The sequence below is a fragment of the Notothenia rossii genome (assembly GCF_949606895.1).
Source record: "Notothenia rossii genome assembly, chromosome: 8".
Classification (NCBI taxonomy): domain Eukaryota; kingdom Metazoa; phylum Chordata; class Actinopteri; order Perciformes; family Nototheniidae; genus Notothenia; species Notothenia rossii.
In genome coordinates, this window is record NC_136906.1 from 70,478,502 (window position 1) to 70,504,461 (window position 25,960).

The window sequence follows — 25,960 nt, forward strand, 5'->3', positions numbered from 1 at the left end:
ACTGGATTAACATGCTTTTTTACATGATCGTCACGCTTTCCCTCAACAAATGGAATAATCAATGTAAAAATGTTCTGAAAAATCCCTTTACTGTTAAATTTGTTGAGCTGCTTCATACTGGTTTTATAAAGCAGGAAGACACCAGCTGTGGTTGGCGGTCAGGTTATTCTCGGGCCATTTGGCACAAAGAAGAACACAGATTATCGTGGGATCATTATAAACATGTCAACTTATTGAATAGATGAGTCGGTTAAAGGGGATTTGATGTTGTGTACACTGGCTGTTTACAGAAAACAGCCAGTGTACACAACATCTGCATATTTCCTGCTGGGGGACACCATGTCTATTCTCAGGGCTGATGAGTCACCGGTCCTCTGTAAAGCCAGAGCAATCTCATGTCATTCAACGACAACAGATAACAATGTGAACTGATCCATTTTAACCCGCATCATCCCAAACTAACAAGTCATTATTCTCAGTCTTATTTCTAGTCAGCTGCATGTTGTTTCAAGCAGCTTTGTAGTGGTCCTAACAATGGCTGCCCAACGCAGGGAGCTGCCACACAGGAAGCCGAAGTCACATCCTGGAATTGAGATGGAGTAAACCTTCCATGACCTCACATCACTATTTCCTGTTTTCCACTACAATCATCTTTGTTGTGTTGGCACAAAATAGGTTTTTTTTGGCATTTTGTTTATCTGTAGAGGAAAATGATTTGATTCTGAGTCGATTTAAGCTTTTGAGAAGATAAGCCGTTGGAACTTTTTCTGTATTGATTGTATTTCTTTTTGGATAAGCACAGCTTACTTTTCGATTTGAAGAAGCTCTCCATTGTTGCTGACTGTGCTCGGGCAGTATCAGCTCACAGTGATGGGAGGAGGTGGGAGGTGTTGTCTGAGGAGGACACAACCAAACTCCAGGATCATGTTCAGATTTGTTTAAATTCCTTTTAGAGAAAATCAAACCACATAGATCTCATTATTTTCTGCTCTAGCTGTTCTGAACCTTGCACTCTCGTTTAGATGACATGTGATGACTTACTTGACTTCATTGTTAATAAGTAGTTGATGTTATCAGTAAATAAGTCACAACTATCACAACAATCATGATAGAATAATGATGATAAAAAGCTAATACCTCTTTTTATCATTGTAATACACGTATTCCTTGACATTAACCCCTTGGTATTCTGGCAATTCCTTCTTAATTATAGCAAGCTTCAGGTTATTTTTGGTCCAACATCCTTCCTCCACGAAAAATTAGAAAGGGAACCCCCAGTCGTAGTTTGCTTACTTCACATGTGAGTTCTGATACAAGCCCAAAGTATACAGTATGGTAAATACAAAAAATCCTATGTTTATCAATTGTTAAGGCTGGAGCTTATAAATCAGGCTGTGTTGGGATTGCTGCGTCTCACTTCGGTTAAATGGAATCCTTGCGTCCTTCACTTGCGTCGTTTCCCTGCGTCTAGTCCCTCCCACCAGGGAAGCATGGGGAGACGCAAGGAAACCCACGAGAAGCAGGGAAATGAATTTTAAGAGCAATGGGACGTCCTTTCTTCCGGAGCGTCACGTGAAGCGACGTCCGTTTGTGATGACGCCGCGCAGCTGATCGTATGACAGCAGCCAGCTCTGTCCCCGTTATTTTCACAAACACCCCCACCTCTGTTAGTAGGCTACACATTTACTGACACAACATTTGTATCATCTGTTGTAGACCCAAATAAATCAAATCAAATAAGAACTCGTTCTCAAAAAAGACAAACGCCATTCTTAAAATGTATGAACGAACAATAGTTTGATTAATATTGATTAGGGCAGTGGTTCTCAAACTTTTTTCAATAATGTACCCCCTTTTTAAAAAAAATGCAGCCAAGTACCCCCTGATCAGCGCAGAAACTATTTGTTAGGGACAAAAAGCCTTATAAAGAGGAACAGTACAGCGCTGCACCATCAGTGTCTGATTTATTAAAACAACACAATTGTAACTGAGAAACACTTATATTTCAAATGTTTAAAATCCATCACTAAATTCATGGCAAACCAATTTTAACATCATGCAATAACACTGAGATGACATTAGTTGCATTGAACTGATCTTTTTTAATAAGTTATACTTACAATGTAGTGAGGAACATGCGCTTGAGCTTCACTGAGGATCTTTGTCATGCTGACAGGGAGGCACCTGCAGTATTACACTTAGCGTTTTGAAATATGTGTAACTCTGTTAATATAAAACCCACACTGCTCAAACTTCGTTACTTTCACTAAAATGTGTATATTTATTTATTTTTGTGGCGTGGGAAATGAAGAGAAAACAATATGAGCATTTCATGAGCATGGGATTTTGACCCCTCATATAAACATTATGCATAATGCTGCGCTATACTTTGCGGCCACACGCCGTTGCCAAGCAACGCTTATTGTTTAGGTCTTTTGATAAGCAGGCAGTCATAACAATAGCTAGATCTGATAGATTTGGACATAAACGCGAGTGAAGTCTAACCGGACGTGAGAGAGGGATCAGAGATCAGATCGGCTGCTGCTGACGGAGAACACGCAGCTCTTCCGGATCAGAGCTCCGCCACTGTGACTGACCGTTGAGCGGAGCAAAATACACTAAGAGCAGTGGCGGCTGGTGGAAAATATTTTTGGTGGGGATCTATGGAAATGATGACAAAACCATACTAGGGCATTTAAAATCAGGAGACTAAATACTGTGTGTGTGTGTGTGTGTGTGTGTGTGTGTGTGTGTGTGTGTGTGTGTGTGTGTGTGTGTGTGTGTGTGTGTGTGTGTGTGTGTGTGTGTGTGTGTGTGTGTGTGTGTGTGTGTGTGTGTGTGTGTGTGTGTGTGTGTGTGTGTGTGTGTGTGTGTGTGTGTGTGTGTGTGTGTGTGTGTGTGTGTGTGTGTGTGTGTGTGTGTGTGTGTGTGTGTGTGTGTGTGTGTGTGTGTGAGTGAGATACTTGCCAACCCTCCCGATTTTCGCGGGAGACACCCTGATTTCTGACAAAATCAGATTTACTCACGACTGTTTCCACTCGGACTTTAATACAGGTACACCATTGTTTGGTTTCCATGGTAGCGCGTCTCTTTAGCAGCGCGCGCAACTCAAAGTCTGAGAGGGTGAGGAAGATGAAAACTGAACAAGAATCGACAACTCGACCCTCTGATCTCTCCTTTCCTGTAAAATACAGGTCCAGCCCACACATATGCTCCATGGTGCCACAGGCCTTGCCCTTACAACTACAATAAGCATGCAAATGTTAATCTACAGCTCCGGCGATCCACTAGCACCGGAGTCTACAACTGCAGACGCAGCCATCCCCTACTGTAGCGTCACCTTGGATACGAGTCTAAACAGACACACAGGCAAGGGCGCTGAAAGGGCGCCCTTTGAGCATCAGATCTGACGACGCTGATTGTCTGAAATTATGTTTCGTCGGCATAGTTTACAGATAGCAACAGTCAGCTTGTTGGCTGCAGCTGCTCTGGCTGAGGGCTCTTTTCTACCGCCCGGACGAGAGAGGGTAATGATACACGCTGCGGCCAGGCAGGAAACATGTGACTTATCAGTAACTTTAGACATCGTAAAACAATTTTAAACAAGATTTTATTGTAGATTATACATTTTACTGATACCAACTATATAATATTTACCTTGTTCTTTAAAAATAAAATTAAAAAATATATATTTTTTGGAAATATATTTTTTTATGAATTTTTAATTTGTAATGACAATCAAACATGTGGGAAGAGGGGGGGCGGCGCCCCTAGCGCCCCTATGGACCTGCCGCCACTGACTAAGAGTTAGGCCTAACACAATTAGCTAGTTTATCTACTCTGGAACTAGCTAAACTAGTTATAAATATATGTATTCTTTACTGTCGGGTCACTCATTACAGGTTCAGCGAGCTGCACGAGACTGACGGGCTGTCAGGAGACGAGAGAGAGGAAAAGAGAGCACTCCGTATTTTTCCCATTTTATTATCCAGAATTACTGTAAACTTTTGAATAAAGTAGTTAATCTAGTATTAGTAGTTTGTTTAAATGGATTAATTATGTTTTTTTTTCATTAAAATAAAATAAATCTCATGTACCCCCTGCAGTACCCCAACGTACCCCTAGGGGTCCGGTTACCCCCATTTGAGAACCACTGGAGTAGAATGCACAATAGAAATAAAATAATTGAGAGAAGAAAAGTGATATGTTATCTATCAAAACCCATCAAGATTAACATTCATTGGACTGCAAACTTTGTTTGTTTGTGTGGATATGTAGCACATTAACATTTTAATAGCACTTAATGACTGACAGAATGGAAATGACAATAAATGAAAATGTAAAACGAAAAAAGCGATCATGAAAATGTTTCCAATAAATGAATAAAATGATGTTTGACCACTTTGTTGTTCAGATATATCACATATTTGTAACTAAATGATCCATTAATTGAAACAAAACACAGTAAACTGAGGAGTGAGTCCCGTGAGGTTCATGTGTTTTCTTCACTCCGCTGGGAAACTGCTCTCATTATGCTACGTTCACACCGGACGCGGTGCGAATATTCGCTTCGCTCTAAACGCTCCTATCACATCGCTCTAGTCGCTCGAGTTTCACCGCGGCTGCCAGCTGTGTTTATTCGCATCATTCAAACAAGACGCGCTGGCTCAGGAGCTACAACTACAACAAAATTAACATATTTTACCGTGACTAAATTGTAATACACGTTTCTAAATGATGCCGACGTAACAACATACTGATACCGGTTAGTAAAAACCATGAATTAATGCTTGACAAGTCTGCAGACAAGACGGCAGGCGAAAAACCTTTTAAAATGCTTGTTTTCTGAATGGAGATTGGGTCGACCAGACTAAGCTAACGTTGTATATGTTCATTCCACACTCATAACAACGGCCTACAGACATAAATAAACAGGCGACTGTATTCGCCATGACACAAACAGGCTGTGGTTTGTACTTGTTTAACTTCTGTACAGTTTCTGAACAGATACTGTGTGCTAACTGCTAACAACTAATGGCTGATGTTTTCTGGTTGAACGTCAGTGACGGCAGGCTGAGATCCTCACCTCTGATTGGCTTCCGCGAGAACGCGTCACGTGAATTTGACGCTCGAGTTGAAAAAATTGAACTCTCGCGTTTGACGCGGCCCCCTTCAATCGCCTCAATCGCGTGATTCGCGCCGCATCCACCGCTTCATGCGCGCCATCGGAGCGAATTCGCGTCCGATCGCGTCTCTGCATTGACTTTACATGTAATCGCGCTGCCCCCAAACGTCGCATCCCGTCCGGTGTGAACGTAGCATAAGTGATGTGTCGCCCGCGAACAAGCCAAATAATTTTTACTTTTTAATACTTCAGTACAAAGGATGTATTGAGTCATTTAAGTTATATATGTGTACACATATAAATCATTAGTCAAAACAGGTCTACATGTGATTGAATTATAAAAGGTATATTTTGCAGATAAACCTATTAACCCCGCCCCCTTAAAAAAAGAATCGGCTCTTTTGAACGGCTCTCCCTTCAAAGAGCCATCATTCCCATCACTAGCTCTCATGTCAAGAAGCAACAGTTCAGTGCATGCGCTGCATCGTCCAATCAGTGAGCGATACACAGTAAGGGGGCGGGGCGAGTGTATGAGGATTTCAACGGAGGATGCTCTGGTGATTATCGATCCTCGATCCTTGGTCCTCCGGCACAAATAAGGCCACTGGGACGCTACTGAAGATGGTGCCGACAAATCAACTTCTGGTGATACCGAGCCCGAGGAGCGAGGAAATTAAAAATAAGAGAAGTGAGACGCAGCCAGGGTTGGGTTCAGGAAGCTGGACAAATAGGCAGATTTGATGAGCACATATACTTATAATATTTGTTTCATTAGTAAAGAGAAATGTAAAAAACTCACCTATTGAGTGTATAACTCGTAAAACATTTGCAAATCAAAATGTTTTAATTTTTAACTGTGCAACATCCGTTTACCTGGTAGTCTTCTTCCTGACTGCCTCTGTTCTTGCTTCGCTGGGTTCGTTTTGCATCCCTGCCAACTGTTGATAGTGCAATATGCGTAAAACCGGTATCGTGTTGACCGCATGTTTGTGTGTGTGCTGGTACTTCCTTGTGACCCACTTTTGAAACATAGCTCTGTGTCACCAGTGGGAAAAAAAGCATTTAGTTAAAAACTCCTCAGGATTCCTTTTGGCTATCTGTCCAAACTTTTTTTAGACATATCTGTGTTCGCAGTTGTTCGTTTGTGACAGATTTGACAAGGAATTAAAACGTTTTTGAAATTCATTATTAGATTTAATGCTGGATTTAGAGTTGGTACAGAGCTCCAGCATTGGTGGCAGACTCATTTTTAACTCTTTAAACATTTACATGTATACTCCTATTTTCTGTTCCAGGTGATTTAATAAAAAATGGGCGCGTTCAGCCTTAATGTTTCACAAACGGGTTTCAGATACAAGGTAGCATGCCAAGATGCAGCAGCCCAAAAAAAAAGTAGCCCAAGCCACTCCAAAAGCTTAATTTGAATCTGCAATAATTAGGTATAATTTGCATATGTACATAGAGTTCAACATTTCTCGCAGTCTGTTGAGTTCCCTTGCTACTGCAGTTACCATGGCAGTTACAACACACACACACACACGGTGTAAAATGATCACAGATCATCGAGCGCTCAACATGAATCCAGTACCATAAGCTGTTTGTCCCACAATAACTTCTGAGCCTTTTGGTCTATTTCTACCCGTCTGCGGTGGGGGAGATCTCTCCGCACCGCTGCTATTTAAAGGTGCAGAATTGTTCCACATGCCCCTGCCCACCCACCCACACGTCCCGAACAAACAGACACCGCTGTGGCTCTACCACACACACACTGGATGTCTCTACTTGACCCTTGTTTCTGGGGAACTTAGGGTCATACCACCCCCAATCCCCCCCCCCCCACACACACACCTGCCCTGCCAGCCTCATGCGTTTTAATCAAAGAGACATGGTGCCTCTAAGTGAAACTCTACACCGCCGATCTGAGTGCTGATGACACTATTGAGGCCGCGGCTCTTAGTCTGCCGCTGCCCTGTGTTAAGCCATCGGGAGGGGTTTGTGTGTGTTAGGACGGATCTGTGCTTGGGCAGGGGGCTGCAACAGCACCGTGTGACAAGTTATTGTTGTTCGGCTTGTTATGACTTTACAGCAAACCTCCATTGTCCTCATTGTGTTATGCGGCACATTAGCAGTCTCATTTTCTAGTCCCTTTTAATGTTGCATATTGGAGCACGCAGCCTACAAGAATGTAATTCCTTCCTTCCTTCTTTTCTTCCTCCATTCATTCATTTATCTTTTTATCAGCCAGCAGAAGGCCAGGATGGCCTTACAAGACTTGTCCTGACGGACATACATACATCATATATTCCCTTCCCCAGGATAAACAAATCAGCTTGAAAACATGACTATACTTAGATGTTTCTCTTGTTGTTAGTTCAGCAAAACCCACGCAATAATAAACCCCCAACATATTGATTAAAATGGGAGGTATGAGAGTGACATTATTAGATAATGTGTTACTAGACCAAAGGTAGAGCTAGAAGTTAAATATTAAAAAAAAATCCATTCTTTGTTTCTGTTGAATTGTTTGTTTCAAGTTAACCCAATGTTTCGTCTTTTCTGTGTTTCAGGATTCCATGAACGCGCTGGCTCATGATCTGAATTATCCTGCCCTGAGGAAAAACAAAAACATAGAGGCGTTTCTGAGCCGATGTAAGAGCTACAGTGTGTTTGGTGAAGGTCAAGATTCTCGTGCTTAGCTTGAGCTATAATGTTGGAAAATACAAAACAGATCACTCTGGTCACGAGGAACGGAGTAGGTTTCTTGTTTATCATTGCCCACAAACTAGTTTAAACGAGTTAAAACTTGCCACCTTGTATCAAAGTGTTGTATTTACAGTAGTTGTTGTTTCAGCTAAAGGTCACAGAAAAGATAAGAAGCATGAATAAACACCTCTGTAGCATGATTTGGTATTCAAATCAACTGCTGTTCAGCCCCGACAGATTTTAGAGCCAAAACATCGCTAAAAGTTAGATATCTGTCACTTTTGTACAGACTTTTTTGCTTAATCAATTTGTTGTGGAATCTGTTGCTCTTTACTCAGTTTGAACTTAAAACAAAGACATTACCATTATGGGTCAACCTGTGGCTAAAATGTGTCTTATGTAAGATAAAATAAATACATCGGCATGTCCTCCAACCACAGTACTATTAACCTGTCTTTCTCTTCTAAAAATACTGTGGGTTTAAAGGGGCTCTATTATGCTTTCAAATAAAGCCCTTTTGGAACATTAAAGCATGTAAACATGTCACAAAATAGGCACAAATAAAAATGTGATCCTGAAAATTAGCATAATAGGGCCCCTTTAAAACAGCACTTTTGACTGGTCTAACTTTACATTTTCACTTTGGTCAGTCGAGGAACATTTCTGTCCCTGTGCAACATTTTGACTCTCTGACGCTACATTGTTGAAGCTTGACCTGTTTGTTGCCATAGTAACACGTCTATCTTTCCTGCAGATGAAAAGGCAGCGAGTCAACTCCGAGAGCTGCAGGTGAAGCTTGAAGACTTCGACAAAGTGAAGTTGATCGGAAAAGGAGCCTATGGAGAAGTGCGACTGGTGAGAAGTTTTTGTCAATAAATAAAGGGTGTTATTATTTGAATTACGCTGCAGTGGTGCTGTGTGATATTAAGGGGAATCGAGCAGGAGCAGATAAAGATCAATTCAGCCATTTTAGCACCAAAATACTAGAAATGTGAACCACTAGAGGGAGCAACAATCTTTCTAATCTACCAAAAATATGCAATATGTAACATCTGCAACTTGTTGTTGGTGTTCCAAGTATAATTGCCACCTTTCTCCTCATCATGGCCTTCATTATGTAAAAAGTAATTAGGGCAAGCAGTAAGTCCTTGCAAAGCCCCAGTCTATCCAGATGTCTGTCTCTGGTGCTGGTGGAAGCTTGAATCTGGTCTCTGCTGAGCGTCTTGTGGTAGAAACGAGTCTGGACAGGCTCAGTGTGTGGGAGGGGAGCGTGAAGCCTGCTTTGGGGGTTTGGAGGGGATGCTTCGTGTGTTTGAATTCTTGTGTAAGCATGTCTTTTCTAAGGGCGTGTGCCTTCGATTATGGGTTCCCCTCTCTCCCTCTGTTCCATGTTATCTATGGTCATTAAGACACTCTTACTATCTTGTTCTGATTGTCTCTGCGCAGTTATCGCTGTTTACATGCCAACGTCCCCTCTCTTTTCTATGTCCTCCTTGGCTACAGGTTCGTCACAAGGCCTCTCGAAAGGTTTACGCCATGAAGCAGCTTAACAAGTTTGAGATGATAAAGCGGTCAGACTCTGCCTTCTTCTGGGAGGAGAGGCACATCATGGCCTATTCCAACAGTCCATGGGTCGTACAGGTGGGCTCATTCACAGGCTTTTATTCTACTGAAATCACAAAATGTAGCGTAAGGATGAAACATTTAACCATGACAGAAATAAGCCTGTGCTCTGTCACATGCCCTTCTTACAATGAAGACCCTAAAGAGTGTTTGACCCCTTTGTGAATACACACAATACAATTTGTATCATGCTTAAGATAGTTTACCAAATATAATTAGAATCGTTCAAATATTCAGTCTGGTCCCCCTGTCTGCTTAAGTTTTGTTATGATTTTTATTTAAAACTTCTTTATCCCCTGTCTTTACAAATGACTTGCATAGTTCACTTCAAGAGAAAGAGAAGATTTTGCAAATACACCAAATTGGCTAATTATTCATTCTAGCCATCAAGCCATCGTTTTTTTTTTTTTATTGTTATTCATTAAACCTATTCAAAGCATGTTATTGAGATAAAAATGTGTACTTTTACGCAGTTGAAATGTTGATTCTTCAAAGATTGGCATCAAGATTATATCTATTACATTTGCTGTTTGATTACTCTTTTTGTATCATAAATAAAAATGAGTTTTATTTCCAAATATTTTCCAAAAAACAAATGTTATCATTAAACATCGCTATGCCTGAAATGTGGCCATAACAGTCTGTTAAAAATAATATCATTATTATAATATATTGCTAGTTTGATTTACTCTAGTAAAGTAATATACTATCTAATTATTTTTCAGATGATTAATAACCTTTTGATGTGATGTTGACATCAAATTGGAGTTAGTAGTCCATAACAGTCTGTTTTTATCTGAGTCACAAATCATCCAGAAACAACAAAGCCACTCCTTGTAGTGTAGTCTGTATCAAAGTAATGGTATGACATCTCAAGGTTGAATCACATTAAGTGACTGTGTTTATCGTGCCCTGCAGCTGTTCTGCGCTTTCCAAGACGACCGCCACCTCTACATGGTGATGGAGTTCATGCCCGGAGGCGACCTGGTCACGCTCACCATGAACTACGACATACCTGAGAAGTGGGCTATCTTTTACACGGCTGAAGTAGTGCTGGCTTTGGACGCTATCCACTCCATGGGCTTCATCCATCGAGATGTGAAACCTGACAACATGCTGCTCGACCAACACGGACACCTCAAACTGGCAGATTTCGGCACGTGCATGAAGATGGACTCGGTAGGTCACCGTGTTAAAGGTGTGGTGTTGTTTTCAAATGTCTGGGACCTGGGTAAGGGATAAGGTTGTGGAAATAAGCGCATTTTTGACTTTTTAGCTTTCATTTTGATGAAAACCGGGAGTTGAATACACGGTAGATTGAATGTTCTTTTCTGTCTATAAATACTGGTGGCCTTTTTGTCATGCCCTAGTGCAGTGGTTCTCAGATGGGGGTACGCGGACCCCTAGGGGTACGTTGGATTACTGTAGGGGGTACGTGAGATTTATTTTATGTTAATGAAAAAAAAACATAATTAATGCATTTAAACAAACTGCTAATAGTAGATGAACTACTTTATTCAAAAGTTTACAGTAATTCTGGATAATAAAATGGGAAAAATAAACGTGGTGCTCTCTTTTCCTCTCCCTCTCCTGTCAGCCCGTCAGTCTTGTGCAGCTCGCTGAACCATGTAATGAGTGACCCGACAGTAAAGAATACATATATTTTATAACTAGTTTAGCTAGTTCTAGAGTAGATAAACTAGCTAAGTGTGTTAGGTCTAACTCTTAGTGTATTTTGCTCCGCTCAACGGTCAGTCACAGCGGGGGAGCTCCGGTTAGACTTCGCGTTTATGTCCAAATCTATCAGATCTAGCTAGTTCTAGCTAATGATATGACTGCCTGCTTATCAAAAGGACCTAAACAATAAGCGTTGCTTGGCAACGGCGTGTGGCCGCAAAGTATAGCGCAGCATTATGCATAATGTTTATATGAGGGGTCAAAATCCCATGCTCATAAAATGCCTCGTTATATAGGCTTTTTGTCCCTAACAAATTGTTTCTGCGCTGATCAGGGGGTACTTGGGGTATCAAGGGGTTACATTATTGAAAAAAGTTTGAGAACCACTGCCCTAGTGCACCACCAAGTGTTCAGGTTGCAAAGTGAGGCTCAATCTGGCATTCTTGCATTTGGTTGTTTTTAAGAAGGCCCAAGCAGTTATTGTGCTAAACATAAATTCTAGAGAACAACAGATGTCCCGCCTCTGCTGTGAGTCAGGAAGTTTTGCTCCAGCTTTTTTGTTTTGACCACAGCAATTTCTAAGTAGCAGGTTCAACAAGTGGCTGCACACATTTGAGCTCTCTGAAAGTCTTCCAGCAGGCAGACAGTGTCTCATAAACATTTGTCTCAGAATATCCGGAGCATTGTTAACATTTTTGAGATATTTTAAACAAGAAATTATTTTGAGAGGTCATTAAAAAGAGTAACGTGTGTTGTGGTCATGGTTCCTGCATCATGTCTGTGGAAATATGTTGCATTTATTCTGTCCTCTCACTGAAATCCAATTCTTGCTTTCTCCCTATAGTTAACTGTGTGTGTTTTTGTGTTTGCAGACAGGCATGGTGCACTGTGACACAGCTGTAGGCACGCCGGACTACATCTCCCCCGAGGTCCTTCAGTCTCAGGGCGGTCATGGTCACTACGGCCGTGAGTGCGACTGGTGGTCCGTAGGAATCGTTATCTATGAGTTGCTAGTCGGTAAGTGACTCGCCATATTCATCATGATCATTTTTATACTGTTTGGCAGTTAAAATCCTACACATTTCCATCCTAACAATCTATTTGTTGCGAACTCCTTCTCTCCCAGGAGATACTCCCTTCTATACTGAGTCCCTGATTGGAACATATGGGAAGATCATGAACCACAAGAACTCCCTCGTCTTCCCAGAGGACAAAGACATGTCTCAAGGCGCCAGAGACCTCATCTGTGCCTTTCTTACTGACAGGTTTGCGCACATGGAAATCATATAAACTAACACACAACAATTCAGAGCATTTCATAACCTCAGGCTGCCTATGACTAAGGAGTAATGCAGTGACATTGTTTGAACCATGTGAGTGAATATGACACTTCATCTCTGTTACCTACCACTGAATTCACACCGGGCTGTGGTCGTCCATTTGGGATGAGCGACGGCTTAAATAAACAGTGTTAGAATTGTGTTAGCTATGATAAAACTGACAAAAATCACCTAGCACAACACGTTGCACAACCCTTCGTTAGCACATGGTGTCATTAGACAGCTGGGCACTGTAGCTTTTAACACATGTGTAAAACAACAGTATGCAGTGTTCATTTGAATGAAGAGAAATGAAACCAGTGTAATGGTGTGGCTCACTGATGAATATTGTTTTAGAGGGAAATGGAGAGCTATGGTAGAGAGGAGTTACTCTAAGTCAAGATTTGGTTAAACAATCAACTCTTGTTTGTAGGATTGATTCATGGTTGTTTGTTTTTTTCCATTGGATTTGTTGACAAAAATCCCAAAATATAATATTGCCAGAAAAATACTTTAAATAAAACTAATATTAATCATTAATCAGTTTGCGTAAAACCATATCAGCAACTTCAGTCTGGCTAGTGCTGATCCCAGCAACCATAGTGCCATTTTGACATGTGTCAGCAAATATTATTATTAAAACGTGAGTGTGACGGTCATGTACCACTTCCTGTTTACATTAGTAGCCCCGCCCCCGAGTGGACTCAAACACAGGCCCATTCTGCTTCAATACAGAGCGTCCTTTCATTTTTCCTCACTCGGTGTATTTACCTTCTCACTCACCATTCTCTCACCACAGACAGAATCTCACATGTGTGAGGCTGCCCAGCAACACACACACACACACACACACACACACACACACACACACACACACACACACACACACACACACACACACACACACACACACACACACACACACACACACACACAGAGCTTGAACACTGACCGATACATTCATTCACCACTTAACCAACATGCTCTGTCACTGTCCTGCTGAGTCACTCCTGTAAGCACACCTCCTTCCCTTCTTTTCCCATGTGTTTTTCCTCACTCCTCATGTATAATTCTCTCCCTTCTACCTTCTCCTGGTACCACTTTCTGTTTCTCCATCCTTGTCCTTCTCTGGCGTAGCTTTTCTCCTAAACACTCATGCAGTTTTCTGGGCATGAGATATGGCCTGTTTTTTCTGCGGAGGTTTAAAAGCGTTCTCCCTCCCCGCCCCTGCCCTCTCTTCCTCTTGGCTGGGTCTGGAATGTCCCACACGTGGCAAGCCCAAACTGCCGCACCCCTCCGGCCCTGTACCCAGCTCTGGAAGAGGGAGGAAAGGGGGGCGAGAAAGAGAGACTAAAAGTGTTTGTAGACTTTTACACAGAGAGAGAGAGAGAGGAGAAGGAGGGAAGTCAGCACTAGCAGTCAGTGTTTGAGTCAGTGAGAGTTGTTGATGTTGGTTCCTGTGCTCTGGTCCTGCTGTCTTCACTCCTCTCCTCTTGGATCTACATTATCTTGTGTTGGAGGAGGTTCCAGTCTCCACCAGCGGTCATACAGCAGTCCATGCTGGTCAGTGTGGTCAGCGCCTAGTGGTCTCTCTGCTTGCCTGTGTTTTTGGGATGACATGTTGATGGTGGCGGTGGGTGGAGTGGAGTGTGTTTTGTGTTCAGTCTCCGCTCACACTCCTGTCCTGTTGTTGTGTGCAGGGAGGTTCGTCTGGGTCGCACCGGAGTGGATGAGATAAAGTGCCACCCTTTCTTCAAGAACGACCAGTGGACCTTTGACAACATCCGAGAGAGTAAGTGTGTGCAAGTTTAGAATATTGTGTTTTTTTGTATTCCCTACACTGCAGGTGCAGACTTTTCCATTTCTGGAAATGTACTTCCTTTTCCACCATTCATGGCCATTCCTCTATTGCTTTCTATTTTTGGTTGTACTTCTTATCATCTCTCGCCCATTCCTCTGCAGATATGCGTCTTTTCAGCCTGAGTTCATAGTTTATTTCCATCTCCTCAGCCATTAGGGCCTGCATGTATGATCTACATGCTCTCCATATCTTCATCTTTTAATGATATTGCTGAATGCTGTGCAGAGCAGCAGAAAACATGATGCACAACACCTACAGGATAACCAGCTTCATACACTTCAGAAGAATAGCTAAGAGACAGATGAGAGAATATCAAACAAAGCTGATTTTATTATCATTATTATTATTCTAGTACCCATATTAGCATACGCAGTGATACAACTGAGATGCTCAATTAAAAGTCTCAAACAATGAAAAATTCAGTAAATTCATTTATGTTAGACTTATAAAAAAGAAAGATGAGACATTGACCAATCTGGGTCAACAAACAAATCACCTTAATCATTAATTATGACATCCATTGGTGGTTATGTTATTAAGCTCAAACCTTACTGTATTTTTTAAATATTGAAGCTCATTTCCCTTTATGTAGTTATATCAGTCAACATCACTGAAGAAGGAAGGAAGGAAGGAAATAGGGAAAGGGATATATATCTATATATATTGGGAATATGAACAGGACCCCTGTGTATGTATATAATCACATACAGGCTCTTTCTCTTGTGCTTCACCTGGCTTTGATTAAGACAACAGACACAACTCCTGACTTAACTCCAGACTGGCTGGCACTGTGTAACACAAAACCACCGCTGTGCCACTGTCCAGTCGCACACACACACACACACACACGCACACGCACACGCACACGCACACGCACACGCACACGCACACGCACTCTTGCTCCCAGTCTGGCATCCCGCAGAGCTGCATTTACCTCCTAACCCGTGTGTCTGATTTCTTTACTCCCTGCTGAGTGTGGCCATGTTTTCCATGTTTGGACTCTATTGAAGATTCCCCCAGTTGTCTTCATGTTTGTAGAGATGATTAAGCAGTGAGAGGGTGATGAAATGAAGCCCGATGGATGTATCAATGGATGGATGTATCGATGGATGGATGGATGGATGGAGGCAGCACCCCTGTAGCGGCGGGTGGGGCAGGCAGTGTGGCCTGTGTAGACTGCTTTAATGAGAGGGGCCCCAGTTTGGAGTATTGCTCCCGCTCTCTCACTCTCACTGTGGCCACGGCTGCCTGTCATTAGCCGCCCGCTATCAGAGAGCATTCTGGGAAGCCGTGCCACAAGGGCCTCCATGGAGCGTCCCTGTGTCTCTTTCTGTCCCACCACATTTTAGCATTTATTTTGTTCTGCCTCTTCTTTTTATTTACCCCTCATTTGTTTCATTCCTGTGCTTGAGATCTCTCCCTGTACGTTCTCCACAATTTTTGAGTCCCATTTGTCACCCTGAGGGTTAGGGCTAAGGTTAGGGTGACGGTGACTTGACCTGACCTAACGGTAATGAGCTCTTTGCTCAGAGCCAGAATTGCACTGGTGTGAGGAATTTGATCCATAATGGCAGCTTTTTTTTCTCAATAAGGAACTATTTATAGGTGAAAGGACTAGCTTAGTTTTATCTGATTGGCTCTTTTGACACATTCTTGTCTGCCCGTTGTGTTGTGCAGACTTTTGTGAGGCACGCCTGCTCTCTTCTCACCGGAGCTGGCTAGGTTTGTGAAAGGTACCGTGTGTGGGGCACAAAGCGAGCACTGTGTGGGAAAAGGAGTGGTGTCAGACTCATGCCAACCTGCAGAGAGCTTACTTTACTACAAGTAGAGCTATACATGGAATATTATTTACTCAGAAACACCTGAACATTTTTAGAGTCTGTTCAATATGTACTGTAAATTGAAATACCTGTCCCACCAGATTTTAATCTTTAAGTTTGTATCAAAAACGTTGTTATTTTTTCTCAACCCCTTTTAACCCCTTTTGGTTTGCACCTCCTCCTCTCCCTCTTTTCTCCATGACTCTCTCTCTCTCTCTTTCTCTTTTTCTCTCTCTTTCTGTCGTCCAGCTGTGGCTCCAGTTGTGCCTGAGCTGAGCGGCGACATCGACACAAGCAACTTTGACGAAGTAGAGGTTGATAAAAAGGATGTTGAGACCTTTCCTCCACCCAAAGCCTTTGTGGGCAACCAGCTGCCATTCATCGGCTTTACTTACTTCAAAGAGGACCAGTAAGTGTTCAATTCTGACAAAGTATTTCATGTTGTCGCTGTTGTTGTGCCTGGAAATTGTTGGTGATATTTTTGATAGTACACTTTGGTAATTGAACAAAATCAAAATGTAGCTCTTTTTGTGTGGGAACTTTAATGTACTAGTCTCAGAAAGCAGGTTTAAGGACAGCACTGTGCCTGTAATGCAAGACGGAGAAAAGACAGCTTCACACCCTTACCTTTAATACAGCACTCAGACACTGTATGCCTGTTCCTGCTCCACACTGCAGCCTTGTTCTGACAGCCCCTTTTTAAATACCTTTGCTTATGATGGAGTTTTTTAACCACTGCTCTCTTTTGGTTTCAGAAGCAGTCAAAAAAACGTAGCAGATTTATGATCCTATTGTGCTTTTTTCAGCATTTTTTAAACCTTGAGTTATGTTTTTGTAAGGCTTTATTCATACAGCATTCAACTGATTGTGTGCAAGCAATTTATTCTTTTACATGAATCTGACAAAATGGACACGAGGGCAAACGATGACATTTAAGTCAGTAAATGACCATCAAGCTGGTAAAAATTACAAATACATTCTTGATAATACATGAATGATGAGCAAGCAATAAAAAAAAAAAGGCTTAAGGTCAGCATTTCTTTGACGTAAGAAAAATGTCTGTTGGCTCAACCATTTCCATTTTTAGAATTATGAACACAGGCAAAATCTGTTGAAGCACAAATTGTCTTAAAAAGATTGTGCCAAAAAAAATGGCTTTACTTTGTCATTATGAAGCCATGTGGCAGAGTCATGTAATGGTTCCCAGGGAGAGAGATAGTTGCCCACCATGACTAGTCCACCACCATGTTGGTAAACAGTTGGCAGACAGTGTGGGTTTGGCTTTCTCCAAAGGTAAACTAATCCAGATGAGGAAGTTTAAAATATCCTCAGTCCTTCCTGCTTGTTCTTCACAGCACCACAGTGTTTTTGCTTAATGCATGAATATAATAATGCAATACATTTGGCGAGAATATTGAGTCTCCCATGAGAGCCCAGTTGGCATAATGGTTCTGGTTTGGATCAAACGCGTCACTTGGTTGTAGAAATGTGGACATGTGGGTAGTCTTGGATGCTGTTGGGGCTGGAAAGGCTCCACAAGTGATCTCAGCTCAAGACATTGACAGTTCTCCACTTCCTTCTTTATCTGTCAGGCTGCTGAAGGTAAATAATAACTGCTCTGTGGAGGATTCAGAGGAGAGTAAGGAAAACTCTGAGGAAAAGGATCATTGCTCGGACAGTAAGAAAGAGGTGGGCTTCTTGTCTTAATATTATGGTAAAAGAGGACAAAAAGAAATATGGAAATGACTCTTATCTAATATCATTTTTATTTTCTATCTGTCCGAGCAGCTGCTGAAAAAGCTTCATGAGCTGGAGGAGCAGGTCTACCATGAGATGCAGGCCAAAGATGAGCTGGAGAACAAGTGCAAGTAAGACCGGACAAATGACAATACTGAACCCTTTTTTTTTAATGTAATACTTATTCCGAACGTATAAACTTGTTAATACAAGATGAAATAATTTGCAAATGTTTCTTTCATGATAATTCATCATCAAACCTTTTGCGCTTAGCGGATATGATTTTTATAAATAATTACATAACCATCTAATTTAAAGCAACATTTTAAAGTTTGTGCAGGTATAATTAATTGATCAATTCCCAATGCACTTTAAGACATTTTATTATATAGTATAATTACTCAATTGGATTTCGTGTTCTTGAATACTTAACACAATAAGAAGTGACATCCCACAGAGATAGAGTTTTGAGACTCTCATAATGGACAATGTTGAAAGAAAGAGAAAATAAAATCACTCTCAACCATAATTAAAGGAATAGTACCATTGTTATAGTAGTCTCTATTCAATGATTCGTGGGAAGAAGTCTGTAATAAAACTGTTATTTCTTTCCCAGAAATGCCAACAACCGTTTAGACAAGCTTGTGGAAGAGTTAGACAAGGAGGTAAGGATGGATTGATCCTATTTAATCCATATACATGTGATAAAGTAGGTACTACATTCCACTGACGCTCTGTGATTTCCCTCATCAGATGAGTAGCAGGCAGAAAGTGGAGGCCTCGCTGAGGCAGCTGGAGCGAGAGCAAGCGCTGCTGCAGCACCAGAGCGCTGAAAACCTGCGCAAGGTGGATATGGAAGCGGACAGGAAACGCAGCCTAGAGAATGAATGTGAGCAACTGGGGAATATCAAATCTGAACATTGAGGCATGAAACTCCCCAAAAGGATTAATAAATGCATTTCTTATTCTTAAATGCAATGGTACTTTATCATATGCAGAAAATATTGCTGACAGAATCCATGTAGGTCTTAATTTGTTCTAATTTTCATATATTTCACTTGTAAAATAGGTCTCACATAGCAGACTCCTACAGTTGATCCTTAAACATTTTAATTAACCACAAGGATATGGGAGCTCCACATGCCAGTGTTCCTTTCACAGTATATATGGTTTTATGTGCTGGCTATTAGTGGGTGGTGTATTCAGTATCTTCTGAATGTGTTATATCACATACTGTATTAACTCTTTTATGTGTCGGTATCTTCAGTGAACCTTCTGAGGGACCAGCTAGAGGATCTTAGGAAGAAGAACCAGAATTCCCAGATCTTCAATGAGAAGAACATCGAGCTGCAGAGACAAGTGAGGGGGAGCCTTTAACTCCAGCTAACTGTTTTAAATTGCTTCACTGTAGGATACATATTAATGTAAATCAAATATTCTAATGTTAAAATCCGTGTTAAAGCAAGAAACTGTTTGCTTTATTCCTCAGCTTTTCCCTCATTTAAATTCCCTTTTAATTTTGCTGCTGCGCTCACCCAGTTTAGCCTGCAGGGAAACGTTTCATCCTTCCTGTTTCTGGTCTGTAGCTCGAGGAGGCCAACGCCATGCTGCTGGCTGAGCAGGAGGCGGCAGCGCGGCTGAAGAAGAGTCAGGCGGAGGCGCAGAAACAGGCTCAGTGCCTGGAGCTCAGCCTCAGGGAGATGCAGGAAAAGTGCAGCCAGCTCGAAAACAGCAAGCAGGAGCTGGAGAAGCAGCTGAGGGGGCTGCAGGCCGAGCTGGAGGAGGAGAGGAGGGGCCGCAGCATCGGGACCGAAACTATTACTGACCTGCAGGGTGAGGCTTGGCTTTTAAACTTCACCTAGACTTAACGTTTAAGCTAACTACTAAACATTACAAATATTTGTTGCTACATTGACTGCTTTGTAACAAAAGTAACATTGTCTAAGTTAAATAGTCCATTGGAACTAGGACGGCCCAAAGTGGGGCCCATGGTCCAAAGTTGGCACACAGGTTTTTAAAGAGGCCCTATTATGCGTTGGGTGGTTTGCCCTTTCCTGTAGTGAGTTATATCGGTTTTTGTGCATGCCTCAAAGGCTGAAATCCCCCCCCCCCCCCCAGTTTGAGTTTATATCACACACCCCCATGCCTTCATTGGACTACTTTGTTTAATTCCTTTACATTATGACATCACTATGTAACACATGCGCTTCTATTGGCTAACCCTCCAATACATTGTATGGGTAAAGCTTAGGGTCGGGGCATCCCTAGGCGGTTGACCAATCACAGCAGAGCAGGACAGCTAACCAATCAGAGCAAACTGGGCTCTGGTTTCAGACAGAGGGTGAAAAATTAAAAATAGGGGCCATTTATGAATGTTTTTAAAATGTGTCGGGTTGCCAAATGATCTTGATATTTTTCATAATCTGAACTTGGGGGGCAAAGGAAGTCAAAGGCATGAGGAAGACAATGGTGAGACAGTCGCACAGGGACAAATATATTACAGTTCACTTTGGATCTAGCAAACATAGCATCCATTTTTATTTTAACAACGCAATAGAGTACAATAGTTACGTGCTTTTTGGCCTGTGGCCGGCTATTAAGCTCCAGTTTTGGACCCCCCCCCCCCCTGACACCTACACAAGGTCTGCCCAGAGTCTTTATTTAGATGAGCAAATCAAAAACACTGTTGAAATGTGGTTACATTTGTCTTTAATAGTCATCCCCGAAGCATCCAGCCAACCATTATTTCCAAACTCTAATGCATTGATTAAAATGTTATGAGGTTGGCAATATTAGTCCGAAAGGTTAATTCACTGCGATAACTGCAGGTAATCAAACTGTGATCTTTATTCAGTAAACATCTCCACACTAGCAGGACAATTGGCGTTACACAACTTGGAGCTGGAGGCTTGGTATTAGAGGTGAATCATTTTTGGACCGGGCCTTGGGAAATATCAGATCATAGGAGGAAACATCTATTCAAAAGGTCGAGAGTGAAGCAAGAGGCTGTGAAAGCCAAACACGGAGCAGAGCCAGCACCTCTTGTGAGACGATGTTTGGAAAACGTACACGTGCACACGTACAGAGAGTCCAGTCGATGAGGTTAGAGGGGACACAGTCAAACAAAAGTGTTGCCTGTTTGCTGCCATGCCTCATGCTTTTTCCCTAGTAGCACTCTCCATGTGGGTGGAGTTAGTTGAAGGAACATAAACATTAAGTGTTTTTGTTTTTCACACTTTGGAGGCTGAACCCGTGCTGGAGTATTTCATATCTTACCTAGAATCATTTTTGTTTGAAACTGAGCAGTTCAGGTGAATTTTCTTGTAGTGTTTACTCTCACTGGAATACATTTATTCCTTCTTTAATTTCCTCATTTCAATCAACCTCAGGACGCATCTCTGGCCTTGAAGAAGAAGTAAAAAAGGTGAAGTCCTCTGTTTCTAAGGTCCAGACCGAAAAGAAGCAGCTACACGACAAGCTCAACGATCTTGAGAAGGTTGGTTGTTATTTCTTTTTTCTAATTTCCAATTCCAGAATAGAGACTTAAGGTTAGTCGAATAAATGTTCTCCTTGCAATCTTCATTTTTACGTTTCTAGATAGCATTGACATTGTTGTCCAACTTTTTTAAAGTGTACCATTGCCTGTTCCCATGCAAGTTATTACAGTACAAATAAATCCTATGTATCGATAGCCATTAAAAGACTGTATAATAACCCCTTTGAATCCATAGGAGAAGAGCAACCAAGAGATCGACCTGACGTTCAATCTGAAGTCGCTCCAGCAGAGTTTGGAACAGGAGGAGGCCGAACACAAAGCCACCAAATCCAAGCTCGCAGATAAAGACAACATCTACGAGTCCATCGAGGAGGCAAAGTGTGAGGCCTTAAAAGGTGAGCAAGTAGGAGGGGAAATAAGTGAAAGATGATGCATCAGCATGTGTTCAGGAGATCAAATTGTGTTTGACTTATCTTATGATAGGGGAAAAGTGGCTGTAAAAGAAACATCACTTATAAAAGATGAATGAGTGATTGATTACGTAGACATTGAGAAACTGCCTTTCCTAACAGAAACTAAAACATCCTGGCTTTCCAATACAATACACTGCCCTCTGATTGTCCTCCTGAACATTTATCTGGTGCTCCAAGCTGTTTTAAACAAAGACAAAAACTAATTGTTTGGTCAATACTGTGTTATTGAGTGCAGGGCGGGTTATCCCCTGATGGATTTCATGGTTGTTTTGTTTCAGAGATGGAGTGCACTCTGCAGGAGGAGAGGAGCCTGAAGCTGCAGGTGGAGGCGAGGCTGCTGCAACAAGAGAAGGCCCACTCCATGCTGGACTGCGACTATAAGCAGGCGCAGCAGAAACTCAACGAGATGCAGGCGCAGAAGGATAAACTTTCTCAAGAGGTTAGTCCCGGTGTTAATGAATGAATCACTTTATAGAAGGTGAAACATTTTGTTTTAATATATTTATTGAATTTTCACAGGTTGACACAGGAGCATGATACCAATATCTACGCCCTTTTTTTTCCCGAATTATCCCAAACACAGAACACATTCTCCACACATGCAATCAAATTATACAAAGTGTAAATAAATAAATAAATGACGTCAAAGAGAAAAAATATAAAGAAATAATAATAAGTAAAGAAATCCCAAAAGTAAATACATTATATAAAGAAAATTACAAAGACAGTACAACAGTTGAATGAATATATCAATGAGATAAAGTCTTGTTAGACATTGTAAACTATATGGAAATCTCCATCCATGTTAGTCCGTAGAGACCACATCGGAGGGCTTGGGCCCAGTGTTAATTTTGGCAGCTGTTTTTGATTTAGTCTTAGTCTTTAGACGAAAATGGTTATTAGTTTTAGTCACATTTGAGTCATTCCTATCCTTCGTAGTTTTAGTCTAGTTTTAGTTGACGAAAACTCAAAACGCGTTAGTCTAGTTTTAGTCGACGAAAACTCAAAACGTTTTAGTCAACTTTTAGTCGATGAAAAATTACATTTTAGTCAAAATGTGTCTCTATACTCTCTGAACACTCCGTCCCCGGCAGATCTCTGTGTCCGCTGCAGCGTGTCTGTTAGGCCCCGCCCCCCGCACACAGAGAGACACAGGGAGATCGCTCTTCTGGAGTGAAGAGAGCGGAAATAATGATATTGCAAGTTAGAAACGTAAGGTGCATTTTGACAGACAAGACGGACACTTGGGGGAAAATATGCTGCATTTTGAATGTCCGATAGTCCACCATTAACACCTTAGTCCCGTCTCGTCAACGAAAACTAAATATACATTTCGTCATAGTTTTCGTTATCAAGAATCTATTTTTAGCTCGTCATCGTCTCGTCTTAGTCATGTAAAAAAGGTCGTTGACGAACATTTTTCGTCATAGTTTTCGTTGACGAAATTAACACTGCTTGGGCCCCCTCATCCCCATTATAGTCCAGAAAAAAGTTCCATATGTGAAAAAAGTGAAAGGGTTTGTGTAAAACCATTTTTGAATACTTAATTTCATAATTCTTCTACAAAAACACGTTACTTTGTGGATAGTTGCAGCTTTCCCTAGCACATTTCTCCAAGTCCATTCAGATTATTGAGCTAATGTTATGACATTTTGTACTCTTTCGCAATGGGCATTTATCCTTATTTAGCAACTTTTTTTAGACTAAGAATTTGAATATTACATAACTAATATAAACATTACTTGCAGCATCTGTTCTCCAAATGTATCACATAACTGTCATTTAGTGCCAAAACTGAAAATGCTTGTGTGTGTTTGTGCAGGTGAAGAGTCTGAGTCTGCGTCTGGAGGAGGAGATCCACAAGCGCAGCATGACCCAGAGCGATCTGAAGATGCAGAACCAGCAGGTGTCGGTGCTCAGCTCCTCCGAAAAACAGCTCAAACAGGAGCTCAACCACCTGCTGGAAATGAAGCATATCATGGAGAAACAGATCCAGGAGCTACGCAGGTCAAACACGAATACTGAGCATAATGCACATTGAACACACACACACACACACACACACACACACACACACACACACACACACACACACACACACACACACACACACACACACACACACACACACACACACACACACACACACATACACACAGAGCAGCTCAATGTGTTGTTGATAAATTGCTGTGGAGAATCGTATTCATCGTATCTGGTTTGAAGCAAATGTTTTTGGCTCTGGTGGATGGTGATTGACAGACTGTTGGTCCTCTTCCAGGGAGAGGCAGGAGGCCGGCGGCCAGCTGAAGGAGCTGAAGGACCAACTGGAGAGTGAGCAGTATTTCACAGTAAGTCTCACCATCAATTTGTCTTTTGTGCACATTTCCTACAAAGATATACTGCCAGAACTGCAAAACAAGTCTCAATCAATCAACAATAGGGGACTTGAATAGAAAGATATGCGGCTTCATCCCAAATATTTCATGAGAAATACATTTCATCTCCAACTGTTTTCCCTCCGAAGACTCTTTACAAGACGCAGATTCGTGAGCTGAAGGACGAGTGTTCTGAGAGGAGTAAACTGTACAAAGAGGTGCAGCTACAACTGGGACAATATCAGGAGGAGAGGTAAGCAGTCACACTGTAACACCTGGTATTTCTATTATGGGCTACCAGCGTTTAGTTTGTGAATATCCAACGCCCTACACACATTTCTTCTAAGGGAGACGATAAAGGCTCATCTTATCTTGTCCAAATATCAACCAAAACTAAGATTAAACATACAAACTAAAATACGTATATAATCCAAGTTAAAACATGCACATGCAAAAACAAACAATATGTTAATGTAAAGCAAAGTATAAAGTATGTAACACAAACAAGGTGTTGTAAAAGGAATTAATGCATGATACAAATAAGAATAAATGATTTAGGTTTAAGAGGTGAATTTTGTTGAACTGTTTTTTAAATAATGTACCACACTTTCCAGATTAGTGCTATTTGCCCTCTGAATTCATCTCACAGCCAAAATGGAGGAGTTGACCTTTAGCAGAATGAGTGAATCAGATTAGCAGCCCCCGATGCCCTGCAGCCAAAGATAACTGTGGACAAGAAGTTAAAAATATGATCCAGTGTAACGCTCGCTTGCCAAATCGTGCTTTGACAAAAAGGTCATTCAAAGAATAATGTTTGTCCAAACTATAGGCAGCCTGCTTCTGACTGGCATAATAACAGCTTCATAATATGGCAATAACATTTCGTCCCACTCTTTCCTCCACAGGAGCTCCATGTCAGCACAGCTGGAGTCCAGTCTGACAAAGGCGGACTCGGAGCAGCTGGCTCGCTCCTTCGCTGAGGAGCAGTACTCGGATCTGGAGAAGGAGAAGATCATGAAGGAGCTGGAGATCAAAGATATGATGGCGAGAAACAAACTGGACCTCGGAGACAAGGAGGCCACAATCAGCTCGGTAAGATCAATACATGTTTTTGTTAGATCCAGAACGTTTTAAACCTTTCAAATACTTTTTTTTGTTTTATTATAAGATTCCAAGTAATAATCCTGTAATAGACGTTTCTAAAGTATTTAACAAACCTGTATTGTTGATATGTATATAAATGGTACATATCTGACATCCTTCGCATGTGTGCACTACAAACTGCTTTACTGGTGTACAGAAACTCCAAAGGGTGACAAGAATAAGATCAGAGTTTTACTAGCTGGGAGGCAGGCTCCCCGGGGGGGCTCCAAACTCCTTCAGAAGAAGTTCAGTGAGTAGAAATAGAAAAATATAACATAATTTATTGAATGAAGATCACATAGAATAGCTTATTATGTGTGATTTGGTTAAAGGAGACAGTTCAGAGTTACATAAGTGAGTTTTTCTAACTTTCCCAGACTCAAATTCGAATAATGCCTCAAGACAGACATTCTTTATGTATTTGATGTAGTCATAAAATATGACAAATGGCAATATTAGTCTATCTTGGCTGCATTATTGAGTGTCTGATGTGATCCAACAAACCAATAATGAGCTCACAGGCATCCAGGAATACAGCAACATGTCAGGACAACTAAGAGAGGGTGAGGGGGCCTCATTTTCAGATCTGGAGTTACCCACTGTTTAAA

The 25,960-nt window shown here is 41.6% G+C and overlaps 1 protein-coding gene across 5 annotated transcripts in view; it reads left to right on the forward strand.

Moving 5' to 3' along the window:
- Window positions 1–25,960, forward strand: part of LOC307014249 (rho-associated protein kinase 2-like) — a 34,902-nt gene that overhangs the window by 1,311 nt on the left and 7,631 nt on the right. For all 5 annotated transcript variants that reach the window (XR_013801206.1, XM_079642112.1, XM_079642111.1 and 2 more), the window contains exons 2-22: window positions 7,693–7,774; window positions 8,583–8,683; window positions 9,332–9,469; window positions 10,370–10,630; window positions 12,001–12,145; window positions 12,255–12,393; window positions 14,148–14,239; window positions 16,378–16,537; window positions 17,721–17,817; window positions 17,917–17,996; window positions 18,482–18,530; window positions 18,619–18,754; window positions 19,133–19,224; window positions 19,452–19,698; window positions 21,255–21,361; window positions 21,597–21,756; window positions 22,113–22,273; window positions 23,657–23,841; window positions 24,113–24,182; window positions 24,359–24,462; window positions 25,115–25,301. Coding sequence is in view for 4 of the 5 variants with exons in the window: in XM_079642112.1 (XP_079498238.1) it covers window positions 7,693–7,774; window positions 8,583–8,683; window positions 9,332–9,469; window positions 10,370–10,630; window positions 12,001–12,145; window positions 12,255–12,393; window positions 14,148–14,239; window positions 16,378–16,537; window positions 17,721–17,817; window positions 17,917–17,996; window positions 18,482–18,530; window positions 18,619–18,754; window positions 19,133–19,224; window positions 19,452–19,698; window positions 21,255–21,361; window positions 21,597–21,756; window positions 22,113–22,273; window positions 23,657–23,841; window positions 24,113–24,182; window positions 24,359–24,462; window positions 25,115–25,301 (2,793 nt within the window). In the remaining variant the exon portion in view is untranslated. The remainder of the gene's footprint in view (window positions 1–7,692; window positions 7,775–8,582; window positions 8,684–9,331; window positions 9,470–10,369; window positions 10,631–12,000; window positions 12,146–12,254; window positions 12,394–14,147; window positions 14,240–16,377; window positions 16,538–17,720; window positions 17,818–17,916; window positions 17,997–18,481; window positions 18,531–18,618; window positions 18,755–19,132; window positions 19,225–19,451; window positions 19,699–21,254; window positions 21,362–21,596; window positions 21,757–22,112; window positions 22,274–23,656; window positions 23,842–24,112; window positions 24,183–24,358; window positions 24,463–25,114; window positions 25,302–25,960) is intronic.